The sequence below is a fragment of the Abramis brama genome (assembly GCF_963993115.1).
Source record: "Abramis brama genome assembly, chromosome: 17".
Classification (NCBI taxonomy): Eukaryota; Metazoa; Chordata; class Actinopteri; order Cypriniformes; family Leuciscidae; genus Abramis; species Abramis brama.
The window spans coordinates 13,943,635-13,968,910 of NC_139979.1; the positions used below are offsets into that span (position 1 = coordinate 13,943,635).

A 25,276-nucleotide genomic window follows, 5' to 3' on the forward strand; every position below is an offset into this window, starting at 1 on the left:
AAGATAGACTGAGTCAGTTTTGGCATCAGCATATCATCTGAAGACAGGAACTTCACTTGCACATTGTAGGTCTTGAAATTCCCCAGGTGATCTGTTTCTATTGTTGAAAATCTTTGAATAAGTATAGTTTTTTTTTTCATATGTGAGATTTATTGCATTTCTAAAAAGGTCTAATGCATCCCAAATATATTATACTATATTTTACAGCAGTTAATCACAGTTCTTGACAGTAATAGGCCAGTTTAGTGACCATTTCTGCAGGTTACATCATTACGCCAGTAGATGGGGACAAATTATTGTTTATCATTGACTGTGTCTAAATTCCCCAATATTGACTTTTGTTACATTAAAGCAATGTCACAGTCAGAACTTGTTGAATATCAGATTGTATCTTATTCATAATAACAGCACTCTTGCTTGTGATATATCTTAAATATTATTATATCATATTATTCTGATTTAATATCTGTCCTCAACTGCCAAGTCAAACTCAAAAGAGCATCCTTTTGTCAAGTAAGCCTCTTCTGATATGATGCATCTAATGGTGACCCCTAGTGCTAAAATAAATCACTGCATAGGTTGATGTGTGTTTTTTTTTTTTTTTTTTTTTTTTTGTAAAACCGCTAGTGTAAAAAAATTCATTTGTTCTTTTTGCTTACCAACAAGTAGCAGTTATAGAGCATGAATTCAATTTAATTTCTATATGTTACAAAGTGAAAACAAACAGACAAAACCCAATTACGATAATGGCACATTTAGCTTGGTCGTCATTTAAATTCATTGAGCTAAAGTTGGAGGGAACTGGGAACTGGGAACTGGGAATCCCAAACACACACACACACACACACAAGAAATTATATGCTATATATTTACATATAATAAACAAACTTTACGATACACTTTTATTATTAGTATTGCTATTAGTGTGTTTGTAGGTTTTATTTCATATCAATGTGCTGAATTTATCAAACGCGTTCTGCCAGGAGAACAGAGCTTTTATGGGCTTCCAGGCGACCCATACCTACATCTGCTGCTGCTACTCTGAGCAGCATCTCACGCTGCGGGGCTAACTTTATCATTCACGCGTCTCATAGTTTCCGGCCTCTGACATCAGTAAAAATGCGTTTACCATGGTTTATCATCTGTCTAGTTTCCACTGTGTGGTGTGCGGAGGGCAGCGATGTGCTCGAGCTCGGAGACTCTGACTTTGACCGGAGCGCAGCCTTGCACGAGACTCTGCTAGTGGAGTTCTTCGCACCTTGGTATGTCCCAGTCCCCGATATATGTTATAATTCTACGAAAGTATCAATTTAGCTGCTGCCAGGTTGTAGTGTAGTTGTAATTAACAGCGAAACGAGCTTAAGCTGGGGTTTTCTTAAAGTTAATGTCATCTGTCTAGAGAGTGACAATGGTTGTGTTAATGCACAGTGCATGAATCTAAATTATGACTTATAGAGGTGCATGAAGCTAAACTATGATGCACATTCACAATTCTCTGATTTAAACAACTATGAATCCCTTTAGATCCATTTTAACCTGAAACTGACAGTTAAAATAGTGCAATGAATTAACAATGTATCATTAACATATGATGTGACCACAGGTGTGGACATTGTCAGCGTCTCGCTCCAGAATATGAGGCTGCTGCCACAAAGCTGAAAGGCACACTGTCTCTGGCAAAGGTGAGGAGTGATGGACCCATTAGTTCCTGTTACCTAGCTCAATCTTCAGTCTTCTTTAATGCTACACAGCGGACTCATTCTGCAAGATTGTGCTTCTATATATATTTCTTTAGTGAATGTGTCTCTTTCCTGTTCTTTGATCAGGTTGACTGCACTGGGAACTCTGAGATCTGTGAACGTTTTGGAGTGAATGGATACCCCACTCTTAAAATCTTCCGCAACGGAGAGGATGCTGGATCTTATGATGGGCCCAGAACAGCAGGTTGATACTTTGTGTCCATGCATACAATATTGTTCAAAAGTTTGGAGTTGATACGATTTAAAAAAAAAATGTTTTAAAAGAGGTCTCTAAAAATAATAGTAAAACAATTATATTGTGAAATATTTATTTATTTATTTATAATTTAAAATAAACAATTTCTATTTTTATATATTTTAAAATGTCATTTATTCCTGTGATGGCAAAGCTGCATTTACACCAGCTTATTACTCCAGTCTTCAGTGTCACATGATCCTTCAGAAAGTATTTGGTGCACAAATAACATTTCTTATTGTTATCGATGTTGAAAATAGTTGTGCTATGCAATATTTTTGTTGAAACCAAAATGTTTTTGTTTTTTGGGATTCTTTGATGAATAGAATGTTCAAAAAGACAGCATTTATTTGAAATAGAAATATGTTGTAAGTAGGGCTGGGCGATATATCACATGACATTGTTGTGCGCATCTCGTCAGTAAAGCCGGTTCCTTGATTAGTAGTAAATCGCCATCACCTGCTTTCAAATGGAGCGGCATTTACTACACAGATCCGTAGTTCACTGACAAGCTGAGCCATATCGCATTAATTATCGCAGGCGATACGTCCGCGATAATTAATGCGATATGGCTCAGCTTGTCAGTGAACTACGGCTCTGGGGTGCGTTTCCCGAAAGCATCGTTAGCCAACTATGGTCGCAAGTTTTCCTCGTTACCAATAGAGTTCAATGGACATTGCGATGAACTTGCGACCATAGTTGGCCAACGATGCTTTCGGGAAACGCACCCCTGTGTAGTAAATGCCGCTCCATTTGAAAGCAGGTGATGGCGATTTACTACTAATCAAGGAACCTGCTTTACTGACGAGATGCGCATAACAATGTCATGCGATATATCGCCCAGCCCTAGTTGTAAGTCAAATGCCTTTACTGTCACTTTTGAACAATTCATCCTTGCTGAATAAAAGTATTAATTTCTTTGAAGAAAATCTTACTGACCCCAAACTTTTGAACGGTATTGTATGTTTTATTTTGTGGTTCCCTTTTTTGGCTGTAACTATTTTAGTTACTTGCATACCTATATCTTGATCTGAAATAGATGGCATTGTGAGCTACATGAAGAAGCAAGCAGGCCCAAGTTCTGTGGCTCTGCACAGTGTGGCAGATTTGGATTATTTTGTCGACAACTATGAGGCCAGTGTGGTGGGTGAGTAGCTGAGTTTGTAATACCTGCCAAAACATGTTGAATCGCTCCTGCAGCAGAAGGTCAAAACAAATCAGTTTTGACTTCTGCATTCATCTTTTGGAACTGAAAAAGGCTATAAAGTTCTCTCCTTTAGTATCTTGCCCTCTTGTCTCTGTTCATCTCAGGCTTTTTCTCTGGGAATAATAGTGCACAGCTTGCAGAGTTTCTGAAGGTCTCCGGTGCCCTGAGGGACAGCTATCGATTTGCTCATTCCATTGATGTGGGAACAGGCTTGAAATATGGGGTAGATGGAGAGTATGTATGACAGAGCATGAAGGAAACATCCATTTGTGAAACTGTGCAAAATATGATCAGTATTTCATGTTAAAGTATGTCCTCAACATCCCTTTTTCCACTTGCTGTCAGAGATTGCACTGACCAAAAACGTCTCTACCAAAACTTGAAAATATTTAATCTGAAAAATTGCTCAAATACCATACCGTATGTGACAGCAGAGATAAAGATAAGATACCCAAAGGTAAAATAGTTTAAGAGGTTGTATACAAGTAGGCCATATAATGTCCTTTACTTTTAATTATTTGAAATGGTAATATTTGGTATATCAAGATTTACATTTTTTTACATTAAAAGATTTACAGAATACATTTAGGTACATTTGGTATATCAAGTTGAAATGTACATTTTGGTATTTGACTACATTTAGGTTTATTTGATATATCAAGATGAAATGTAGATTTTGAAATGTAATTTTTCATCAAGATTTCTAGCTTAAACCACTAAGAACAGCCATCAGCCAGATTGCTTGACATTTGTACAATAAAATGGATTTCTCCATCCTCAGTGTGGCATCTAACAAATCATTCGGAATGGCACACATCTATACAATTCAGAGAAAATTAAAATATCAGTTTATCAAAAATAGAGAATGACAGAAAATGTACAACCCATTACTTGCATTGCAGCTACTGTTTCTTTTTTGTTCTAATATTGGCTTCTCTATGTCTCTTGCTTTGCAGGTGTGTTCTGCTGTTTCGTCCCCCTCGCTTAAACAGCAAGTTTGAGGACAATGTGGTGAAATACACAGAATCCATTTCGATTTCCTCTCTCCGTACATTCATCAGAAACAATGTGTATGTTTCTTTTATGCTTGAATATTTTTGGGGAAATTGGTCAAACAGTTGTAACCCCACATACATACCGGTATGCAATTTGCTTTATTGTGATGTTTGCCCATATGTTCCTGTTTCTGTCATTTTCTGTTATTTTCCTCTTGCTCTGCTTTAGATTTGGTCTATGTCCACATCTGACCACACAAAATAGGGACATTCTGAAAGGAAGTGACCTGCTTACAGCGTATTACAATGTAGATTATGTACGAAATATCAAAGGCACAAACTACTGGAGGAACAGGTGAGCGCCCAATTATTGGATTCCTTATTGGATCATTCCTTGTCTTTTATATATTTTTATTTTTCTCTCAGAATAATGAAGGTGGCAACACAGTTTCGGGATCAAGGTCTGAGTTTTGCGGTGGCTGATCGACAGGAGTTCCAGGATGAGCTTGAGGAGGAGTTTGGTGTGGGTTCGGTTGAGGGAGGAGACATTCCCCTCGTCACCATCTGGACCAGAGCGGGACATAAGTACTCCATGCAGGAAGAGTTCACGTGAGTCTTGCAACTAGTCTCCACATAGTGCTTTTCTGTTGTCACAATCAATAGATTTTAGAAAAATCTATTGGTTTTAGAAAGGTTTAAAAGGGTTTTAGAACTACGTTTGGTTCTGTAGGCCAGATGGCAAGTCCTTGGAGAGGTTCCTGGAGGATTACTTTGCTAAAAGATTGAAACCATATGTGAAGTCTGAACCTGTTCCAGAGTCCAACGATGACCTTGTCAAGGTACATGGACCCACAAAGGTGTTTTTGTCTTTAATGTTTTAAGATAATAATGTTTACTGGTATACATCACATATAGTCCAGTCATTTTATGAAAAAAGGTTGAACAAATTGCAACAGAAGCAAACTCAACTGATTTAGTACCCTCAATATATCCTGAGTAAGGGAAAAAAAAAGCCCAGAAGAATCCCATTAGGGGAAAGCTTCAAAAAAAGACCAAATATAGCCTATTCATTCGCCTGTTCATTCTTTTTCTTACGTGAATAGGGTAAAAGTTTTAACCTTTAGATATCACCATGAAAATTACTAAGTTGATTACTTACATCAAGACAAACAAAAAATGTATTACAAGTTTTTTTTAATTGTTTGTTAACATGGACAAACGGTGCATAATTTAATTACGTATGTGCTAATTTGCCCATGAACATTAATACATAGAGGCAGGAAGAAGTACTTTAGAAACCAGCCTTTATTAATTATTATTGCAGAGATGGGGTTTGGGGCTGGGTCCGTGGGACTGTTTCTGGGGATTCACTTTTTATTTTGCCTACCTTTTGTCTTCTGCATTCTCCTTACCATTGTCTCCTGTTCTTCCCTCAGACTCGTCCCCCAGAAACAGTCCCACGGACCCAGCCCCAAACCCCATCTCTTAAAAATTAATAAAGGCTGCTTTCTAAAGTACTTCTTCCTGCCTCTATGTATTAATGCTCATGGGTAGCCTAAATGGGTTCCATTCAGACCTTAACATTAAAGGGCATCTATTATGACTCTTATCACAAGATGTAAAATAAGTCTCTGATGTCCCCAGAGTATGTATGTGAAGTTTTAGCTCAAAATACCCAACAGATAATTTTTTTACAGCATGTTTAAATTGTCATTTTTTGGACCTCAGAAAAACATGCTGTTTTAGTGTGTATCCCTTTAAATGCAAATGAACTGCTGCTGCCGGCCCAGGGGGCAATAATGCCCACAGAGCCAGAGAATATATGCTGTATGGAGATAGAACAGGTATAGTTTAGTTTAATTATGGTTATAACTTATTTGTCATCTGCTTTTATCCACTATTAATACAAGCCTGCTGTAGCAAACCCTGTCCGAATGATGACCAAAATATTCTGACGAGTTCAGGGAAGTTTATTGTACATCACACAAAAGATGAGCGTTAGTTTTACTCCAGAGAATCACAGTAAGAGCTGAATAAACAGAGTATAAGAAGTGCGCATTAAAGTCTTATCCATAAACTAACTCTCTCTCCCTTTCATTATCATCAACATACACAGCGAAGTACACAAAACACTCGTTACAACTAACAGTAAACAAATATATACACACCCTTTTAGTGGGTGCTTAATAAACTGGTAAACCTTATATCCGTAAAATGACTCGATGAGCTATCATAAAGTGCGTGCTCTCACTTTCATTTCCACCGTGATCAGTAACGTTAGTCCTGTCGCTCTGAAGACCGTAAGCTGGATCACGAACAGTTGGTACTGATCCATCCTCGAGTAACAACGAGAGTAAATGAAGACTGCTATGTTCATTCTTACATCCAACAACAAAACACCTCAATCGCTTAGGAGACATTCTTGTCTACAGCTGCTCAAGCGTTGAAACAATGGCAGACTCTGTGTCCAGCTCACTCAGGGCAGGTCTATGCTCAAACTGCAGTGTCAATCAACAGTCGTGGGAGGGGCCTGTGCAAAGTGATGTCACATTGCCCCGAATCTGAGAACAGCTTGTTCTGAGACAGTGCTTATGATTTATTAATCATTATAGGGTGGTTGTGTACACACACTGCCAACACACATTTATGTTCAAACACCATGTAAAAGTGAATTTTGCATAATAGGTGCCCTTTAAGTATTTTACTGTTAAGTGTCAACAAGATTCAACAAGACATTTTCACCTGGCTATACCCAATGTTTCGATCTGTTGTGGCATTTATGCAAATTAGCAAATGCGTAATTAGATTGTGCACCGCTTGTCCATGTTAACAAACAATTTCAAAAAACTTGTAATACATTTTTTGTTTGTCTTGATGTAAGTAATCAACTCAGTCATTTTCATGGTGATATCTAAAGGTTAAAATTTTTACCCTATTCACGTAAGAAAAATAATGAACAGGCGTATGAATAGGCTATATTTGGTCTTTTTTGAAACTTTTCTTTTTTGAACTTTTCTTTTCTTTTTTGATTCTTCGGGGCTTTTTTTGTCCTTACTCAGGACATATTGAGGGTACAAAATCAGTTGATTTTGCTTCTGATGCAATTTGTTCAAGGTTGACCCCCATTTTGGCTTAAAATGACTGGACTAATATACGGTTCCACAGATCGTGGTTGCTGACACATTTGATGAGATTGTGAATGATCCAGAAAAGGATGTGTTGGTTGAATTTTACGCTCCCTGGTGTGGCCATTGCAAGAGTCTGGAGCCCAAGTACAAGGAGCTTGGAGAAAAGGTTTTTTTTTTAACACAATTTATATACATTATAAATCATTTTTATCAGGCATACACTACCATTCAAAAGTTTGGGTTGGTAAGATTGTTTTATGTTTTTGAAAGATGTCTAATAAGGGCCGCTGGGACGATATCATTGTGTTTATTCTTATCATCAGCATCATTACTTTAGTCTTCAGTGTCACATGATCCTTCAGAAATCTTTCTAATATGCTGATTTGATACTCAAAGAAGCATTTTGTGTTGTTATCAATGTTGAAAACTGTGCTGCTTAATATTTTCATGGAAAACTTTTTTTTAGGATTCTAGAAAAACAGCATTCATTTGAAAGATTCATGATTCAGATTTGAAATCTTGTAACTTTAAATATCTTAACACTACTCAATTTAATGCATTCAGCCTTGCTGAATGAAAGTATTAATTTCTTTACAAAAAAAATCATACTGACCACAATCCTTTGAACTGTAGTACTTTAAGAAATAAAGCCACCGTGGACCTCATGCTCATTATTTGGATTTTGTGTGTGTGTCTTAGCTCTCTGGGGACCCCAACATTGTCATTGCTAAAATGGACGCCACAGCTAATGATGTGCCCACAAATTATGATGTCCAAGGGTAACATTCTGTGTCTCTCTTTATGTCTCTGATCTATTTATAGTCCATTACAACAGACATTCAGTGATATTCAGCCATTTTTTTTTCTTGATTCATCACCTATTTTTGTCTAAACTGCAGATTTCCAACCATTTACTTTGTGCCCTCTGGACAAAAAGACCAGCCACGGCGATATGAGGTGAATAATCATGCACACACAGATTATTACAAGACAATTTGACTCCAATGTTGCTTAAGCAGTTTTGTCCTGCAGGGTGGTCGTGAGGTTAGTGACTTCATCACCTACCTGAAGAAAGAGGCCACACATCCGCTCATCTTAGATGAATCAAGGGATGAACTGTAAACAGACATAAAGATGCTGAATTTATCAGGTGGAGAAATGCACAGACCCACACTGAACTTCAGCCAGATGCGTCACACGCAGCTATTCATCACATCCATTTGGATCATCAAAGCACATGATTAAATTCCTCACTTGTAAAATGTTAGTCAATACACAACTGGACACATAAGGAATGTAATTTACAATAATTATAGTTAAAGGGTTGTTCACCCAAAAATGAAAATTGTCATCTTTTACTCAGTCATGCCGTTTTAAACCCGTAAGACTTTCGTTCATCTTCGGAACATGAATTAAGATATTTTAAATGAAATCTGATTGATTTCTCTCCCTCCATTGACAGCTACGCAACTACCACTTTGACTCTTCAATGAGTTCATAAAGAGATTGTAAAACTATTCCATATGAATTGAGAAGTTTAATTAAAAATTTTCTGAAGAGACACGATTGCTTTATATGTTGAACAGAATTAATGTAGGCTTTAATTCACATATAAACAATCAACACACACATCAATTGTGGTAAACCAAAGCTCATGCATGTTCGCTTGACATTCGAGAACCAATGAGGTTCATTATTGTGTTACGCAGAACGTTTGAGCTTCCGCAAGAACCAATGAGGTTTGTTATTGCATGTCAAGCAGATTTGATTGAGCTTCTGTTTATGTTCACTGATCAATGTTATATGTGAATAAAAGTTTAAATTCAATCTGTTCATCATATGAAATGACCACGTCTCTTCAGAAAACTTGAACTAAACCGTTCAATTCATATGGATTCGTTTTACAATCTCTTTATGAACTTTTTGAAGCATCAAAGTGGTAGTTGTGTGGACTGTCAATAGAGGGACAGAAATCGCTGAGATTTTATTTAAAAAAAAAAAAAATCTTCATTTGTGTTCCGAAGATGAACGAAAGTCATACGGGTTTGGAACAACATGAGGGAGAGTAAATGATGACAGAATTTTCATTTTTGGGTAAACTAACCCTTTAAAATGCTGTATTTACATCTGTTATTTAACTATCTGCTGCCAAGTTGCCCTAGTTTTCTTTTATTCTCTGTCTTTTATAACAAAATGCACTGCATATGTGAAATATACTAATTTCCTGTCTCTTTATTTAAAGAGAGACTGTTTATAGGTCACTTATCACATACATGTTACTGTAGCATCCTAAAGTGTTCCATTGACTGAATGCTTTTAAGTTAAGAGCATTCACTGCTAGATGCTGGCTTGTTTAGTTTACAAAATGTGTTGGTACTTTAGTTACACAATCTCTTCATAGTACCTTCAGATATTACTATAAAACTTTGTTTCAAGTCTGTTGGATGTTAGAAATTCTGTAAGCAGTTGACGACTGTGAAATAACTGTCTGAAAAGGGTTGGGGTGCCTGTACTTACCTACTCATATCTGTCTTATCAAATGAAAGTTCTGTAAGGGCTCATTTTGGATAAAATCCTCTATCCACACATGTGAGGACATGAGATGTTAACAACTGTTCCCAGGCTTTTAGAAGTTTGACATTTATTTCTTGAACTGTTCATGTAATTACAAAGGGGAGTGTTTTGTGTTTGCAGACAGAATAAAGAAATGGACAGACACTTTACTCTGTGTATTGTAGCACATTTTTGTTATATCTTTTATAGTAGGCTTACTGTTCTAAAGGTTACACAGCAAGATGTTTGCTTTTTGTTTCATTTTATGATCCAAAAACAGTTTTATATAAAATGTAATTTTAACAATTTAAAAATTTAAAATAATTTTAGCATAAATATTGATAAATATTGTCTTGTTAAATATATTTTCTTTTGTAAATCAATAAAAGGTAATACTTTTACTTAATGTATCACTATATTAAAAGTGAAATCAAATTTATTAGTTTATTTTTCAGTACATTAATTTATTTTTAATGTTACCTTATAATAGTTGGAGGTTAAATCACCTCCAGCTTGGTCAACCATTTAATAGTGTTTACAGTAATTTTTTTTTTTTTTGCATTTTCTCCCATTAAAATGACTTACATTTTTTTGTAGTGTAGAATAGACGTCATAGCATACATTTTGAAATATACTCCGATTTTTTTTCCTAAAAACTATTTTAGATATCATAAAATAGTATAATTATTTAACTAAATGTAGATTTTGATTTAAAACTTAAATTGTTCTTTTAATTTGCAAGTTTAATTTTTAGCTAGGAATTATTCATCTCGACTGGATTCTTTCGAGAACTTTTCATTTCTGCTCCAGTCTAGACCCGCCTACAAGCATTGGGGGAACTCTCTTTGATTGGTGGAGATAGGTGTATGCCAAATGCGTCTCGTTTGCTTATTGGTCCACTGTGTGGCTGAATCCCCAGCCACGCCTCGTGCATCCTCTCCTCTTACCGTTGTGTGCGTTGTCCGGTACCGGTGATCTAAACCACGCCGCAAACATGATGGGCAGACCGGTTCTCGTGCTTAGTAAGTGCTTCCCCCATTATTCCCTCTGTAAATGTGCAATTGTAGCTTTAGTATGACCCGCCACTGGACTCGGTAACAGTTCAAATAAGAGTTTTATTCACGTGGCAGTGCTAGAATGCTAAGCTAACTAGTGTGGCACGGGGGCCTCGCGTGTCTGACAAGCTCATGTCAGTGTTCAGATTAGTCATTGTGTTAGCCTCGTAGCTAACATTGCTTATTAATAGTAATGTTATTTAAGACATTGCACAACAAGTTACACAGTCAAAATTCAAACGAATGCTGCTCAATTTGCAGTTATTTGCTAAATTTACCCGGCAGTAGGTTCTGTCTAACGGACGTTTGAAAGTAATGAATAAGCTAGCAGCAGGCTAACGGTGTGTGCTGACCAGAGCTGCACCCACTTCATGTTTTGACTGATAGCATTATTGATATTTTCTCAGTTAGCATGGGTCAGGTATTGTTTTTGTGTTCGAAAAGAGATTTTATATGTTAGAGAAGGAGTGTGTGCTTTTTATTTGTTCTTATTGAATAAAAAATTAAGAAGCTGAGTTAATGCAGACTGGCTCTGTTTCTGTTCATAACAGGTCAGAACACCAAGAGGGAATCTGGACGGAAGGTCCAGATAGGAAACATCACTGCGGCAAAAGTGGGTCTTTTAGTTTTTATTTTTGCAACAACTTGCTGACGTCAAATTGAACAAAACCGCTAACCTGCTGCTTCATCTTCCCTTTTCAGACCATAGCTGATGTCATCAGGACATGTCTGGGACCAAGGGCTATGATGAAGGTGTGTTTATGATGTTCAGTTCACATTTATATTTTGGTGCATTGTGAGATGTGAGACCTGATATTGCTGTAATTGCTCTATGTTTGAGGAAATGTTTTGTTCTCTGTGTGCAGATGCTGCTGGATCCCATGGGTGGTATTGTCATGACCAATGATGGCAATGCCATTCTGAGAGAGGTGATCACTCCATGAGCTCTAATTTGTCAACTAAGATGCATGTTTTGTGTTTAATAAATATTAACCTAATGTTCTCTCTGTGGCATTTAGATCCAGGTCCAGCACCCTGCTGCCAAGTCCATGATTGAGATTAGCCGCACACAAGATGAGGAGGTTGGAGATGGGACCACCTCTGTAATTATTCTGGGTGAGGGTCATCTGTGTTCTCACTGATGTGTGTCACTACAGACAGAGTCTGTGTAACCATGTACAAATACAGAAAGAATTAGGTTTTGGTTTTAATGTTTACTTGAATAATTACTTTTCTAATTTAGTAATATTAAAACAATTTATTATTAGATTACTGTTAAGATTATTATTATATAATAATGTAATTATTATATAAATAATGTAGAAAATAGTTAAAATAAATTGTTAATTTTTAAAATCATTTGACATGCTCAAATCCTAACGTAACATTCTGTGTACAGCGGGTGAGATGCTGGCTGTGGCTGAGCAGTTTCTGGAACAGCAGATGCATCCTACCGTGGTGATCAGTGCATACAGACAGGCTCTGGATGACATGTTGAACATACTCAAAGACATCAGGTAATCACACACAACTAGTTTAATTGTCTGTATGAGCTCTCAATCATTAAGCAGCCAAGTTTATCAGTGGATTGGTATGGTAGATGATTGGCTGTGGTAGGATGAGATGTTCTGGAGTCTGATAGTTTCTCTACAACCTCCTCTCTCTCACAGCACCCCAGTAGATGTGAATAATCGTGACATGATGTTGAAGATAATAAACTCCGCCGTCAATACCAAAGCGCTCAGTCGCTGGTCCATCTTGGCCTGTAACATCGCTCTGGATGCTGTCCGTACTGTTGAGCTAGAGGAAAACGGACGCAAGGAGATCGACATTAAGCAATATGCCAAAGTCGAGAAGGTAGGACATAGCTGAGAGTATTTTCCATTTTTCCTGTTGTTTACTTATCTTATTTTAAAGCCTGCATGAAATTAAAATGCATCATAAGCCCCGTTTCCACCGAAATTACCCGGAACAATTTGTCCCAGGAACTTTTTTCCTCCCAGACCTGTTGCTTTCTGCATTTCCACCGCGGTCTAAAGTACAGCGAAGATTAGGCAAATCAAGTGCGGTGATGTAGGACTGCATGCACTGTAACAGATTTTTAAAAACTGGTGGTTGAAATGAAATGCTGCGTGGAGTCGACCAATCAAAATGCAGCATGAACTCAACCGATCAGCATGTTCAGCGCCCAAGTCCCACCTCCAGAAGTTCCTGAACTTTGAAAAAGAACTACCTTGCAAGCAGGGACTTTCTGTGGGGGAAATATTTTACCTGGAACCTCATTTAGACCCTGGTTCCTGCGGTCGAAACACCGAAAAACCGAGTACCACCCCAAAGTTCCTAGTTCCTGCGGTGGAAACGCAGCTATATACAGTAGTGGCCAAAAGAGATGTCGGGTCTAGGAAAAAAACATCTTCACTAGGAGTGTAAAGATACACTCATGTCACGATTCGATACAAATCGCTATACTGAACTCACAATACTATCGCAGTATTTTAAGCGAGAATAAAGACGAGAGTTTATCTCCTGACAAGATTGACTGAAGGTTGTCACAAAAGCAGGTATTGTCCACCGCCAAGACATCGCAAGTTCATGTTTTACAGCAGAAACCGACAAGCACCCTTGTTGTTTGTAAACAACATAAATCAGTGTTAGCGAGTATCAGTGCACAGTATTCAGGTCAGGTGACAAGGCTGCTAGTCACTTCGAAAAGACGGGCCAACTGACAGGAGTTTCGTCTAAGCTGAAAAGTGATCGAGGATGGATCATTTCAATGAACTTGTGAAATCATCTTCGGGCGTAAAAGGAAAATAAAAGCTGAAACTTTTCTCTTGCTAAAGCAGCACGTTACAGTGGTGAGGGAAAAGCTCCCTGTATTGCGTGTAATCACAAAAATAAAGTTTGTCTGGCGTCGATGTCAGCGGAGGAGATTAACGTTACAAAGATTAACCGAGTGTTTTATTAAATAGCAATTACTTGGTTTTGTTTAACTCTGAAACATGAAATGTGGAGTTATCTGCTTTTGCTAAAAAAACAAACTTTTAATATATATATAAAAAAATTACTTAGAACTTTAATTTAAGTAACCTGTAACCTTTTTTTTTTTAGTTATTATTACTTAATCAAAACAACCCAGCTGCAGTTTGATTGATATTTATCTGTTTTTGCAAATTAACCCTTCTGTTTTAAATGTCCCAAATGGGAGAGGGTGTGCAATTTTCAAAGAGTTTAATTAAACGTTCATATTATATATTTTGGTTGCATTTGTGAGTTAATAAAAATGTAACTGGATGTTTAAACTTGGCACATAATATCTAAATATCGATAAATCAATCGATATAGCCCTGAATCGAATCGTAATCGTATCGCAGAATTTTGAGGTATCTGCAAATATCGTATCGCTGGCTAAGAGAATTGATATCATATTTTGATGGTTTAATTGTACTTGTAGGGTCATTAAAAACAAATACCTCTAGAAAATTCTTTGTCATCTTTAATAAAAATATAATCACTTGATGACACTTAAGTTGCAGAAGTTCAGTGATGTTAACCAATTGTTAGATCTAGCCAAAAAAAAAAAAAAGACCAATAGATGATCCAATTCCCAATGGATAAAATTAAGCCTATTTTTTAATGGTTTACAAATGGTAATTTACCTTGACTTTAAACTGACCGTTTTAAGTGTTATGTGGTGTCTGTTTACCTAAATGCACTTTTTTGTGTGTGTGTATAGGTGCCTGGTGGCTTCATTGAGGACTCATGTGTGCTGAAGGGGGTAATGGTAAACAAGGATGTAACTCATCCCCGTATGCGAAGACTGATTAAGAACCCCAGAATTGTTCTGCTGGACTGCTCTCTGGAGTACAAGAAGGGTGAGAGTCAGGTGAGGTTTTGTCTAAATCCATAAATACCTTATTGAATATATTTACATATTTAGTAAACTCTTAACCTTTCCCCCCTCAGACTGATATTGAGATTACTCGTGAGGAAGACTTTTCCCGCATCCTCCAGATGGAGGAAGAGTACATCCAGCAGATCTGTGAAGACATCATTCGTCTCAAACCTGACCTGATCTTCACTGAGAAGGGCATCTCTGGTACATATGAGCTCTCATGCAGTCATGTGGTGGTCTGTTCAGATCACATGTGGGGTAAATTCATTTCTTTGTCATTTCTCTAGATCTGGCTCAGCACTATCTGGTCAAAGCAAACATCACTGCGATCCGTCGTGTCAGAAAGACGGACAACAACCGCATTGCAAGGTGCAGAAATATCTGCTTTTGGCAATACATTTAAATTTTTCTTCTGTAGTTTATAAATGGTTGTTTATTTTACCAAACTTGCATGCAAAAAGTGAACAGTTTTCTTTGTTCTAAGGTTTCCATATATATATATATTTCAATATTATTTCAATATTATTTCAATATATATATATATATATATATATTGAAATGTTGAACTAAAACTATAAAGCTATATAGAAAAAAAACTAACAAAAATGACAAAGGCACACTAGATCAAACAAATATATATATTTGTTTGATCTAGTGTGCCTTTGTCATTTTTGTTATTTTTTTTTTCTATATAGCTTTTTAGTTTGTTCAACTTATTTCAATTAGTTGCCATGGCAACATTTCTGATTTTGAAGTTTTTCATCTGTTTATTTTACTTGTTTAGCTTTATCTGAAGTACCCAAAACAATTTTAATAGTTGCAACTAATGGTTCGGAATCAAAGTGACTGAAAACCCTGAACCAGTAATCAGAAACTACTGCAAAAGTTATGAATGTATTGGTCAAAATGTGACTCTACCTCTGCTTTTCTCTCTCAGAGCATGTGGTGCGCGTATTGCCAGCAGAACGGACGAGCTCCGTGAAGAGGATGTGGGTACGGGAGCTGGCCTTTTTGAAGTGAAGAAGATCGGTGATGAGTATTTCACCTTTGTGACAGAGTGTAAAGACCCCAAAGCCTGCACCATTCTGCTCAGAGGAGCCAGCAAGGAGATCTTAGCGGTGAGAGACGACAGGAAAGAGGGTACTAAAGAGTCTGGGGCCATTGTTAAAGATTCATGACAGTGCAACGCTCAGAGGAAGATTAATGAGAGTGCATTTTAATCATTATAAAGAGTCTAACAAAGGTCTCTATAGTCAGAACAGCCCTCAGGAAGAGGTGCTTAGATATTTCAACAGGCCATTTGTTGAATATTTGATCAGCTCAGCTAGAGTTCTCTGGTACCAGGGGATTTTGCACAGGTTAATTGACTTGTCACCATTTGACTGATGATCTTTCTCTGCTTTCTCAGGAAGTGGAGCGAAACCTACAGGATGCCATGCAGGTCTGTCGTAACGTCCTGTTGGACCCGAATCTGTTGCCAGGCGGTGGAGCAGTGGAGATGGATGTGTCCCGTCGGCTGATGGAGCGTTCGCGAGCGCTGACTGGTGTGGAGCAGTGGCCATACCGCGCTGTGGCTCATGCCCTGGAGGTCATCCCACGCACACTCATCCAGAACTGTGGAGCATCAGCAATACGTGTGCTCACTTCCCTTAGGGTACGTTGATTCAGAAAGCGCATTTAGATTCTTCTATTTTTCTCTCAGCACGTTACTGCCTCTCCTGAGTCACTGACACTCAATTGACGTTTAAGTGGTCTCTGTTTCGGACTCTTTTCCAGGCCAAGCACACTCAGGAGGGCAACACCTCATGGGGTGTCAATGGAGAGACAGGAACTCTTGCTGATATGGAGCAGCTGGGGATCTGCGAACCACTGGCAGTTAAAGCCCAGACCTACAAAACTGCAGTGGAGGTAAAGAGACAATTAATTTAAAAAAAAATTGTTTGTTTTTTTGCAGGTCTTTTGCAGCCTTAACTTTGATTTTAAAAACTCTACAGATACATTGATTTAAACTCGGAGGAAGGTTTTCTTATAGGACTGTTAACAAATTTTTTCTTTTTCTTTTCATTTAGACTGCCATCCTGTTACTGCGCATTGATGACATCGTTTCTGGTCACAAGAAGAAGGGAGATAACCAGATGGGTGGAGCACCGATGGAGGGCCAGGAGTAGAAGGAACAGGTTATACAGAGGATGAAGGAACCAGAGTACAGAAAGGACAGTAACGCAGCAAATGAAGAGCATATATACACAAGCATTTATCTGTGCAAAGCACCATTCTCCAACACAATGTTCTCATCAGAAAGCCATTTGCACTGTTGCGTCATTAGGCCAGAAGCTCTTCTCACCTCGGTTTTTTTTTTTTTTTTGTGGCAAAAGAAACAACTCTGGATTGGTTTAGGATGTTTGTGCTAGTATCTCTGTGCTTCACTTTGCCTGTATTGTTACTTTGTATTTCCTACCGGTGATAAATTTCAAAATCTAAACATGTTGTTTTGAATTTTTTTGCTTTGTGCTGAAACCCCTACAAATTGTATATAAATGAAGCTATTTATAACACCTTGGTAGTTAACCATGATTCAATGATTTGTAGGGTAATTTAAAAAAATCAAGACAGCTGCAACCTTTGCAAACAAAACAAGTCTTTTAGGATTTATTTGACTTTATTTATTTCTTTTTATACATACATTAAAGTGCATGATATATTAATACAAATGCAAAAAATTTAGTACATGTAGAAATTAGCGTCAATAGCTAACATGGAAGAACATTGACAGATACTTCCAATAGATGCTGTAAAGCTTGGTCAGTGTATAGACCCTTATTGTAAAGTGTTACCAGTTGTTTCTGCATTAAATATTTAATGCAGATATTTTGTCAACAAATTTTGAGGCACCAGACATTAATAGAAACACATGCTGTTTTGACAACATTTAAGGATCTTTTCTGCTATCAAACACACAGCATTTACAATATGTTAGCGACTGTGGCTGTAAAATAAGTGTACAATAAAAAACAACATTGAAATAGTACAGTTGAATAGTTTACACTATTTTGATGGTCCACTAGACATTCTACAAGTAACCAACTTATATGAACCATAACCTAACAGTCTACTAATACTATTAGTTGACATGAAGTTGAAAAGTTATTTATAGTTAGTAGAATGTTTAAAGTGGACCATTGAGTGTAACTGGTGCATAAATTACAGTTCATTCTAAATCATAACTAGTTTTTACTGTTGTTTTGATACACTGATAAAGAAACGGACAACACTTGAGTCCAATGAAAGTGTTCAGATTCACTTCAGAAAAGCACCCATAAGTGCCATGAAGATCAGTTATTCCGCAAGTCTGGTTGCATGTTAAGTATTTGTCACTGTATGGAACTCAGACCTAATCTGTCATCATCACCACAAGTATTGAATCTGTGCAGTGCTTGCCTAGAGACAAAATACATTCAAATTTACTATCAGTCATGGGTTGCAATTCAGCATTCACACCAAATGACAGCATGCCACAGATTTATGATCATGAGAGATGGATGAGGACGTCACCCCTGGGCTCGCTCTCCAGTCTCTGGGTCCACTTTACTGTCTAGATCTGACAGAGAAAAAGGAAAAGCATCAAAAATGATCCTTTACAAAATATGTATCAGGCATATGGTGATCACTTTACAGCACTGCCAGAGCCACGGCCTGCTTCTCTTACCCATGATCGTATCGGAGGACAGGCACCGTTGCTGGTTAATAAGGCTAATGTTGGAAGGTCCCAGATCGTCTGATATTGTGTGACTCGAACCAGTTGGTGGATACATATCTGTGTCCATGGCTGTTCAGATAGAGGGGGGATATAAAAATATAATTTAATACCATGCATGCATAACAATAACTCTGCTTTTTGGCTGCTGTAGAATAACACTTTAAAGATCCACTAAAAATCACATTTGGGACCAGTTAGTTAAAAGTCTTAACAGAACAGAATTCTGTGCAATTCTTTTTGTGTAACAGCAAAGAAGGCTGTTAGTTCTGAGAAAAAGGGACATTTTTATCAAGAAATGCAATAAAATTGAACAATAAAGAGGTATCTACAATGAATGCATTCAAAGATTAGAAACTGCACTAGTTGCTACATTCACGCTGACCTGAGAACTCTTCGTGCAGATGGGAAGCAGACTGTGGGGGTCTAGAGAAGGTATTGACTTCGACGGCTCGGTTGATCCCGCAGTTTGAAACGGAGGGTCCTGCCTGAGGCGGGGGTTCACATGTTCTCCAGTGGCCTCCAGTGGGCACGAGCGTGCTCTTGCAGTCTGTGCATTGTGGTTGATAAAACAAGTGCTAGTCTATGGTGCTAGTACATAACTTAATTTGCAACTTCCGACAGGCAGCTGGCACAATGAACAGATAATATTACTCGTAATTCAACAAAACAAAAAATGCACCCAAAGCCGGGTCAAAACTATCGTCGAGGGTAAAAGCAGACGTATGTTACGATAAATGTCTCGCATGCCAAACCATAACTTTTCTCTTCAAAATCACATTTTTAATTATATACTTTTTCCGCCAGGTTATTACTTATACGTTATGGGTTTTAATTGTTTGTATGAATTAATTAATAGTTGATAAATCAAGTTCTGTCATCGGTCTTCTTACCACTGCACACGTTTCTCTTCAGCTTTCTAAACGGGCAGTTCTCCCTCATCCGAAACAGACAAGCGCTGTGTTTCCTTCGGCCTTGAGATGACATTCTGACTCAGACTTATACAGTGTGATATGAATATTAAAATGCTGGTGGTCTGCCGTCAACTTTCCATGTACTCGAGCTGTCAAATGACAACAGGTAGTAGGAAATACTTTTTGCCCTCCGACAAAAATTGTACTAGGACTTGTTGAACAGGTTAGAGACGACCACCGTCGCAAGCACTGAACTTCGTTTTTGCATTTAATTTATTAACAAAAAGTCACTCGCAGAAATGATAGATAAGATTGATTCTTTAAAAAAAAAAAAGTTTATGAAAAAATAACAGGATTGAATTAATTCCAGCATAATACATTCATCTGTTCTAAACAGACTTATTATATCCTTGCAGCTTTGATTTAATTAATTAATTACAAGCTGTGATAACTAAAGTTATATCTTTCTATACATTTTCTTTTTTTTTACAAATCTGTTAAAAATGTATGTCTACACTTTGCACAAAGTAAACATCACATTGCCTTTATATTAGTAGAGAGATTAAGGAGTGGCTGTGGAAAAATACAAGTTTGGGCAGGCCACTACACACACCACACAATATTTTAGACTTGAATAAGCAAACAATGCCTAACCAAATTTAAAAAAAAACATGCTTGTGGAATAAATATTTAGAATTTTGCTTTCTTCTTGTTGACATTCACATCTTAAAATAGATGAGTTTCAACCATGGAGCTTTCAATTGGTGAAGAAGCTTATTCTACATTTGCTTTGTTCATGTTTGGCTGTACTAAAGGTAGTTCATTTTAATTTGCAGTTTAGTGTTTAAGGTTTCATTACACAACTTCTATTTATAAGTTAGTTCTAGAAAAAAATATATATATAATTTCCCCCCTTTGCTCCACCCCTCCTCTCTCTCTCCTTTGACTTGAGTTCTGGCAATTTTGACCCACCTGGTCACTCAGGAAAGCAAAGAACAGGAGTGGAAAATTAAATCACAGTTAGATTAAACATTCTCAGACACAAATGTCCAATTTAAGTTGGCTCTAAGCCTAAAGCGATCTAGTCTTTCATTTGGCAGTAGCAGAGGTGTGGCTTGTTTAGCCCCAGAACCTCTGTTTGGTTTGGGGAACAGGTGTCTCTGGGATGTCTGGGGCGAAGATGGAGCCTGCGGATTCGGAGAGGAAGATGAAGTAGAGGTTGGCCACCAGCATAGCCAACATGGGCAGAAACGAGAACCCAAAGCCGACACCTCTGAAACTGCTGCCACATGCCGCTGCGAACCAGTACAGCAACCTGTGATAGGCACAAAGACACACAATCACACTTAAAAATATAATAAAAATAATGTTAATACACACTGAATATCTGGAATTAAAAATCTAACTGAAGCCTATAAATAAACTAAGATTGGGGGGAAAAAAACTTTAACATAAAAAAGTGAAAAAAGTTAATTAGTCTTTGCCAATCACTAGATATGAGAAATGTCTGAGCAAGTGTTTGCGGCCTTTTCTAAATCAGAGATTCGGTCCTGTACGTTTAAAATTGGATTCTGTACCTGCCAAAGGCAAAGACGATAGTGAGAAGAGGAATTAGTTTCAGCAGATCCTGTTTCAGGTAAGCAGCCATGACAGCCAGTTGGAGGAAGTAAAGGAGGAAGAGGGAGATGGAATCCTCCACATAGCGCTGGTGAACTGCCACCTGCTTAACTTCTCTCTCCCCCTCAAACCGTGGCTTCAAGGAGCGATACCACAGACGAGACACACCTAGTACCAACATACCTAAGAACAACAGTTTCAAAACAGCTCTGAATTTCAATAGTCACAACAGTCTGGGTGCCTCATACTTACGAATGAATGAATGAACACAAAGATACACTGTATCTATCAATGTCACGTTATTTCAATAGTCACAACAGTCTGGGTGCCTCATACTTACCAAGGACAATAGGTATGACTGCAAAAACAGAGCAGCGCAGTGTGTAGACCAGCCTTAGGGGGGCACTGTCAAGCAGAGGGGCATCAAAGGGCAGGAAGACGTACCCGCCCCACACTAACAAGGGGAAGATCAAAGCTGAAGTGAACATGGACACACCCAGTTTAAGAGCATCACGATTAGATCCACCAAAGTTACCTGGGAAAAAAAAGAAAAAAAGATTAGACCTTACAAAAGTATAGTTGCAGTTCAGTCAGAGGTGTGTTGTTCACAATATTGGTCCTTTCTGCTGTTTTGTATGAAGGTACAGTCACATTAACAAAATTTTGGCAGAATTTCACTGACAAAAATAATAACAAATGTAAATTTAAAAATTATATTGGTTATCCCCTTTTTTTTTTTGTACATTTCATTCAACACTCAAAATAACAAATTAAAAGGTTTTAAAATGGGGTTTTCGCAGCTATAGAAGAATCATTTCTGGTTCCATAAAGAGCCTTTCATTGAACAGTTATTAAAATAACCATTTTCTTCTTAGTGTGAAGAACATTTTAATAATCTAAAGAAACTTTTTTCCACTATAAAGAACCTTTTGTGCAACAGAAAAGTTCCATGGATGTTTAAGGTTCACATGGAACAATCAATGCTAATAAAGAACCTTTATTTCTCAGAATGAATAATATTCAAGGAATACATTTTACCAGTTTATGCATTCCTGGGAATTGAACCTATGACCTTGCCGTTGCTAGCGCCATGTTGGTGATTTATGATTTAATGATTTAACTTACAGCAGCGTGATTTGGTTGTGACTGGCCAGTCGTTGTAATAGCCTTCTGGTGTTCCACGCGTCTCATGTGTCCCGAGGAAGACGTTTCTCTCTTCTTCAGCATCTCTCCAGCGGTCTACAGCCTCCAGCTGGCTGGTGGAGCGCAGGATGGTGATGCTGGGGCTGAAGACTCGGGCTGCGTTCTCTGGCATCATGTTCATCTCCTCCACCTCTATCTCTGAACAGGTGCTTTTCACTCCGTTTCTCAGCTCAAAGTCAGAAATGCTCTCTTTCCCTGTCTCCATTTCTCTCCATTCCTCACCTGTCTTCCTCTTCTCTCCCATCCCAAACTCCTCCCTTTCACTCTCAGTCCGGCTCACTCCACCCCGGACCGAGATACAATCTGATCTCACGCTTACGCTCTCTCCATCCTGGACTGGCAGAATCTGTGGTCCGGGTTTATTCTCAGGCCACTGTAGGGTACTGGGTTCCATATTTGCAGACTTGATCATTTCCTCTTCCTCCTCCTCATTGTTATTCACATTCTTTGTTAGCTTGTCCACATTTACCCATTCAGGGGTTTGGGGCACCGCTGGTCCAGGAGGGCCCGTGTCCATTGTCCCTGGCTCTGAATACAGAAATTCTGACAGTGAAAGAAATGGAGAAGCTGGAAACAGCCTGTCTGAGTAATTTTGTAAGATGTTTAAATTTTCTGAAAGGTCATCTTCTACAGGAACCAATATGTAATGAATTATTGGAAGAATAAATTATGAAATGTATTCATACTACAGTAAAGAAGGACAATAACTTAACCAATCAGCTAGTCGTTAAGTGTGTCCTCGGTATACCTTAGCTCATGATGCTTTTCAGAAACGTGGCCCTGATAAATACTAGCTTAACCTGGACCTGTATGAATTTATTTCTTATGCTTAACCCAAAAGAAGATATTTTGAAGAATATTGGTAACCAAACAGGTGATGGGGCCCCATTGGCATCCATAGTATGTTTTTTCCCCATACTATAGAAGTCAACGGGGCCCCTCAACTGTTTAGCTACCCATATTCTTCAAAATATCTTCTTTTGTGTTCAGCAGAAGAAATAAATTCAAACAGGTTTGGAATAGATTGACAGCGAGTAAATTATTTGGGTGAACGATCCCTTTAAGCTACTTCCCAGAATAAAATGCATTTTTGGGCTGTCTTAACAGAAAGAAACATGCGCTGACAAATCATAAAATATGTCAGTGCCGTTGTTTTGTCTCAAGATGCACAACAGTAAAGTTTTTTCTAAAACTATAAATAGGCTATCAAAGTCGTAAAAGGAAGTTGAGTTCCCTAATCTATGAAGACAGTGGAATATTTATTTAGCAGGAAATTAGGCCCTGCGACATTTTAGCCATAATAATTAGTGTCACTACTTGTATTTAGCCGACTAGTTCGCAGACGAAAAACAGAGAAGCGATGCGAGGCCTCAAAACAACATGGACACATGATCGCATAAACAGAGCGAGATCAGAAGAACCACATAATAACTCTAAACGACAACACTTATTCTCAGGCTGTTATTGTCTACAGGACACATATGATTTTCATTGTGTCCAAAAAGCTTTATTTTAATAACGAGAAGAAGAAGATTCCATAATCAGGCCAAAATGAGTTTAAATCGTACGACATGTCACAACAGTCGAAACATTAAAAAGCGCTTGAGCGACGAGGCTTGTGGAACATTTATCGCGTGAAGCAAAACTTTCTAATGTGCTCACCCAAATTTCAGCGCAGGATATTTTGCTTTCAGGATTGTTTTTCCTCTATTGAAATGAAACTCCCGAAGTGGAAGTTCAGGTGTGTCCAGGTGAAGTTTGTTAAAGGGACAGACTCTTAAAGGGGACGTTTGTCAGTCAGGTTCTTAAAGTGTCATCGGTGTTGTTGCACTATGAGCCTCTTTTCTTTACACATGCATAAACTCATAAATACACACACATATATGTGTGTGTGTGTGTGTGTGTACACATTTATCAGCAGCTTCACTTAATTTTAGAGTTTATGTATGTGTAAAGAAAAGAGGCTCATAGTGCAACAACACCGATGACACTTTAAGAACCTGACTGACAAACTTCCCCTTTAAGAGTCTGTCCCTTTAACAAACTTTAACACAAATAGATATATTCCCACATACATTTCCTACTAAAACCAGTTTAAGGTTGCTTGTTTGTCTTTGCAGGTTTAAGCTGGTCTCCTGGCTGAAAAGTGCCACCAAACCCCTCTAAAACCTTCAAAACGGACCAACCTTAATCAGCTCTGTCAGCCCGTTTGTTTTCTTTTTTCAAAAATATATATTTAGTGTTTTTGTAAGACTACATTATTTCAAAAGAGTATTTAATTTAAAGTGGACCTGAAGATTTAATGTAAAGGCAATTCTAAAAAAAAATTCTAAACACATTATAAATGTTAGAAATGTATTGCTAAAACATATTACCCGTTAAACAGTTTTTCACCATTGCTGTGTTCCGATTTTTTTGGGCGGGGCTAAAACGGGGTTCGATGACGCACTGGAGCCCCTGGACACGCCACTACTTGATGACGCACTGGAGCCACTGAGGCTGCCCCCTCCTATCAGTTCGCTGCTCAATCGCGAGTTACAGTCAGTATTATTTACTACAGCCAGTTTGCTAGCTAGCTATGCCTTCGTCACGGAAATGCGTATTACCTATAGACAGTATATAAACTGGACACAGCGACCCCATAGGTTTCAACCATAGACAGTATATAAACTGGACACAGCGACCCCATTGGATTCAAAGGAGACAAGTGAAGTCAATTAGAAGCACTCACTTCCTGATGGTCAAGCGTACTGCGCAGACTCAAACTGAGCTTGACAACGTAGATGTGACGTGAGCAACCCGTCTGTCTTCTAGTAGCTGTGCCAAGAGAAATCTGAATCATTCCCTTCCGAAACTTGCAGAGACGGAGAGTGTGAGTAGGAGCTATCCATGATCTAGGAGCAAGAGAAACTTTTGCTAAGTATTCTGATTAATTATTTTGTCATTTTGCCTCCACGTCCCCC

At 38.0% G+C, this 25,276-nt stretch overlaps 4 protein-coding genes across 5 annotated transcripts; 2 read left to right on the forward strand and 2 right to left on the reverse strand.

The window, feature by feature from the left end:
• Positions 1 to 998: 998 nt before the first annotated feature.
• Positions 999 to 10,048, forward strand: pdia7 (protein disulfide isomerase family A, member 7). Its single transcript, XM_084090083.1, has 13 exons — positions 999 to 1,262; positions 1,604 to 1,682; positions 1,827 to 1,944; positions 3,035 to 3,142; positions 3,307 to 3,436; positions 4,159 to 4,272; positions 4,427 to 4,552; positions 4,624 to 4,806; positions 4,928 to 5,036; positions 7,363 to 7,491; positions 8,025 to 8,104; positions 8,225 to 8,282; positions 8,358 to 10,048. The coding sequence occupies exons 1-13, from the start codon at positions 1,120 to 1,122 to the stop codon at positions 8,445 to 8,447; spliced, it is 1,467 nt and encodes a 488-aa protein (XP_083946209.1). The 5' UTR covers positions 999 to 1,119; the 3' UTR covers positions 8,448 to 10,048.
• Positions 10,049 to 10,777: 729 nt separating this feature from the next.
• Positions 10,778 to 17,307, forward strand: cct3 (chaperonin containing TCP1, subunit 3 (gamma)). Its single transcript, XM_084088061.1, has 14 exons — positions 10,778 to 10,900; positions 11,485 to 11,546; positions 11,636 to 11,686; positions 11,800 to 11,862; positions 11,953 to 12,049; positions 12,333 to 12,450; positions 12,604 to 12,790; positions 14,667 to 14,816; positions 14,897 to 15,029; positions 15,113 to 15,194; positions 15,763 to 15,943; positions 16,234 to 16,479; positions 16,602 to 16,733; positions 16,895 to 17,307. Exons 1-14 carry the CDS (start codon positions 10,873 to 10,875, stop codon positions 16,991 to 16,993), a joined length of 1,629 nt encoding a protein of 542 aa, XP_083944187.1. The 5' UTR covers positions 10,778 to 10,872; the 3' UTR covers positions 16,994 to 17,307.
• A 148-nt stretch (positions 17,308 to 17,455) lies between these two features.
• Positions 17,456 to 19,661, reverse strand: LOC311066732 (uncharacterized protein). Its single transcript, XM_084088062.1, has 5 exons — positions 19,473 to 19,661; positions 18,965 to 19,129; positions 18,532 to 18,651; positions 18,378 to 18,423; positions 17,456 to 18,263 (listed from the first exon to the last, which is right to left on the reverse strand). Exons 1-5 carry the CDS (start codon positions 19,564 to 19,566, stop codon positions 18,197 to 18,199), a joined length of 492 nt encoding a protein of 163 aa, XP_083944188.1. The 5' UTR covers positions 19,567 to 19,661; the 3' UTR covers positions 17,456 to 18,196.
• An 83-nt stretch (positions 19,662 to 19,744) lies between these two features.
• On the reverse strand, positions 19,745 to 24,343 carry tmem79b (transmembrane protein 79b). 2 transcript variants are annotated; one of them, XM_084088146.1, is made up of 5 exons: positions 23,976 to 24,343; positions 22,236 to 22,841; positions 21,451 to 21,645; positions 21,071 to 21,293; positions 19,745 to 20,808 (listed from the first exon to the last, which is right to left on the reverse strand). In XM_084088146.1, exons 2-5 carry the CDS (start codon positions 22,828 to 22,830, stop codon positions 20,613 to 20,615), a joined length of 1,209 nt encoding a protein of 402 aa, XP_083944272.1. In that variant the 5' UTR covers positions 22,831 to 22,841; positions 23,976 to 24,343; the 3' UTR covers positions 19,745 to 20,612. The 2 variants fall into 2 exon arrangements, with proteins under 2 accessions (XP_083944272.1, XP_083944273.1); XM_084088147.1 differs by having other exon boundaries at positions 22,236 to 22,856; positions 23,976 to 24,099.
• Between the last annotated feature and the right edge of the window lie 933 nt (positions 24,344 to 25,276).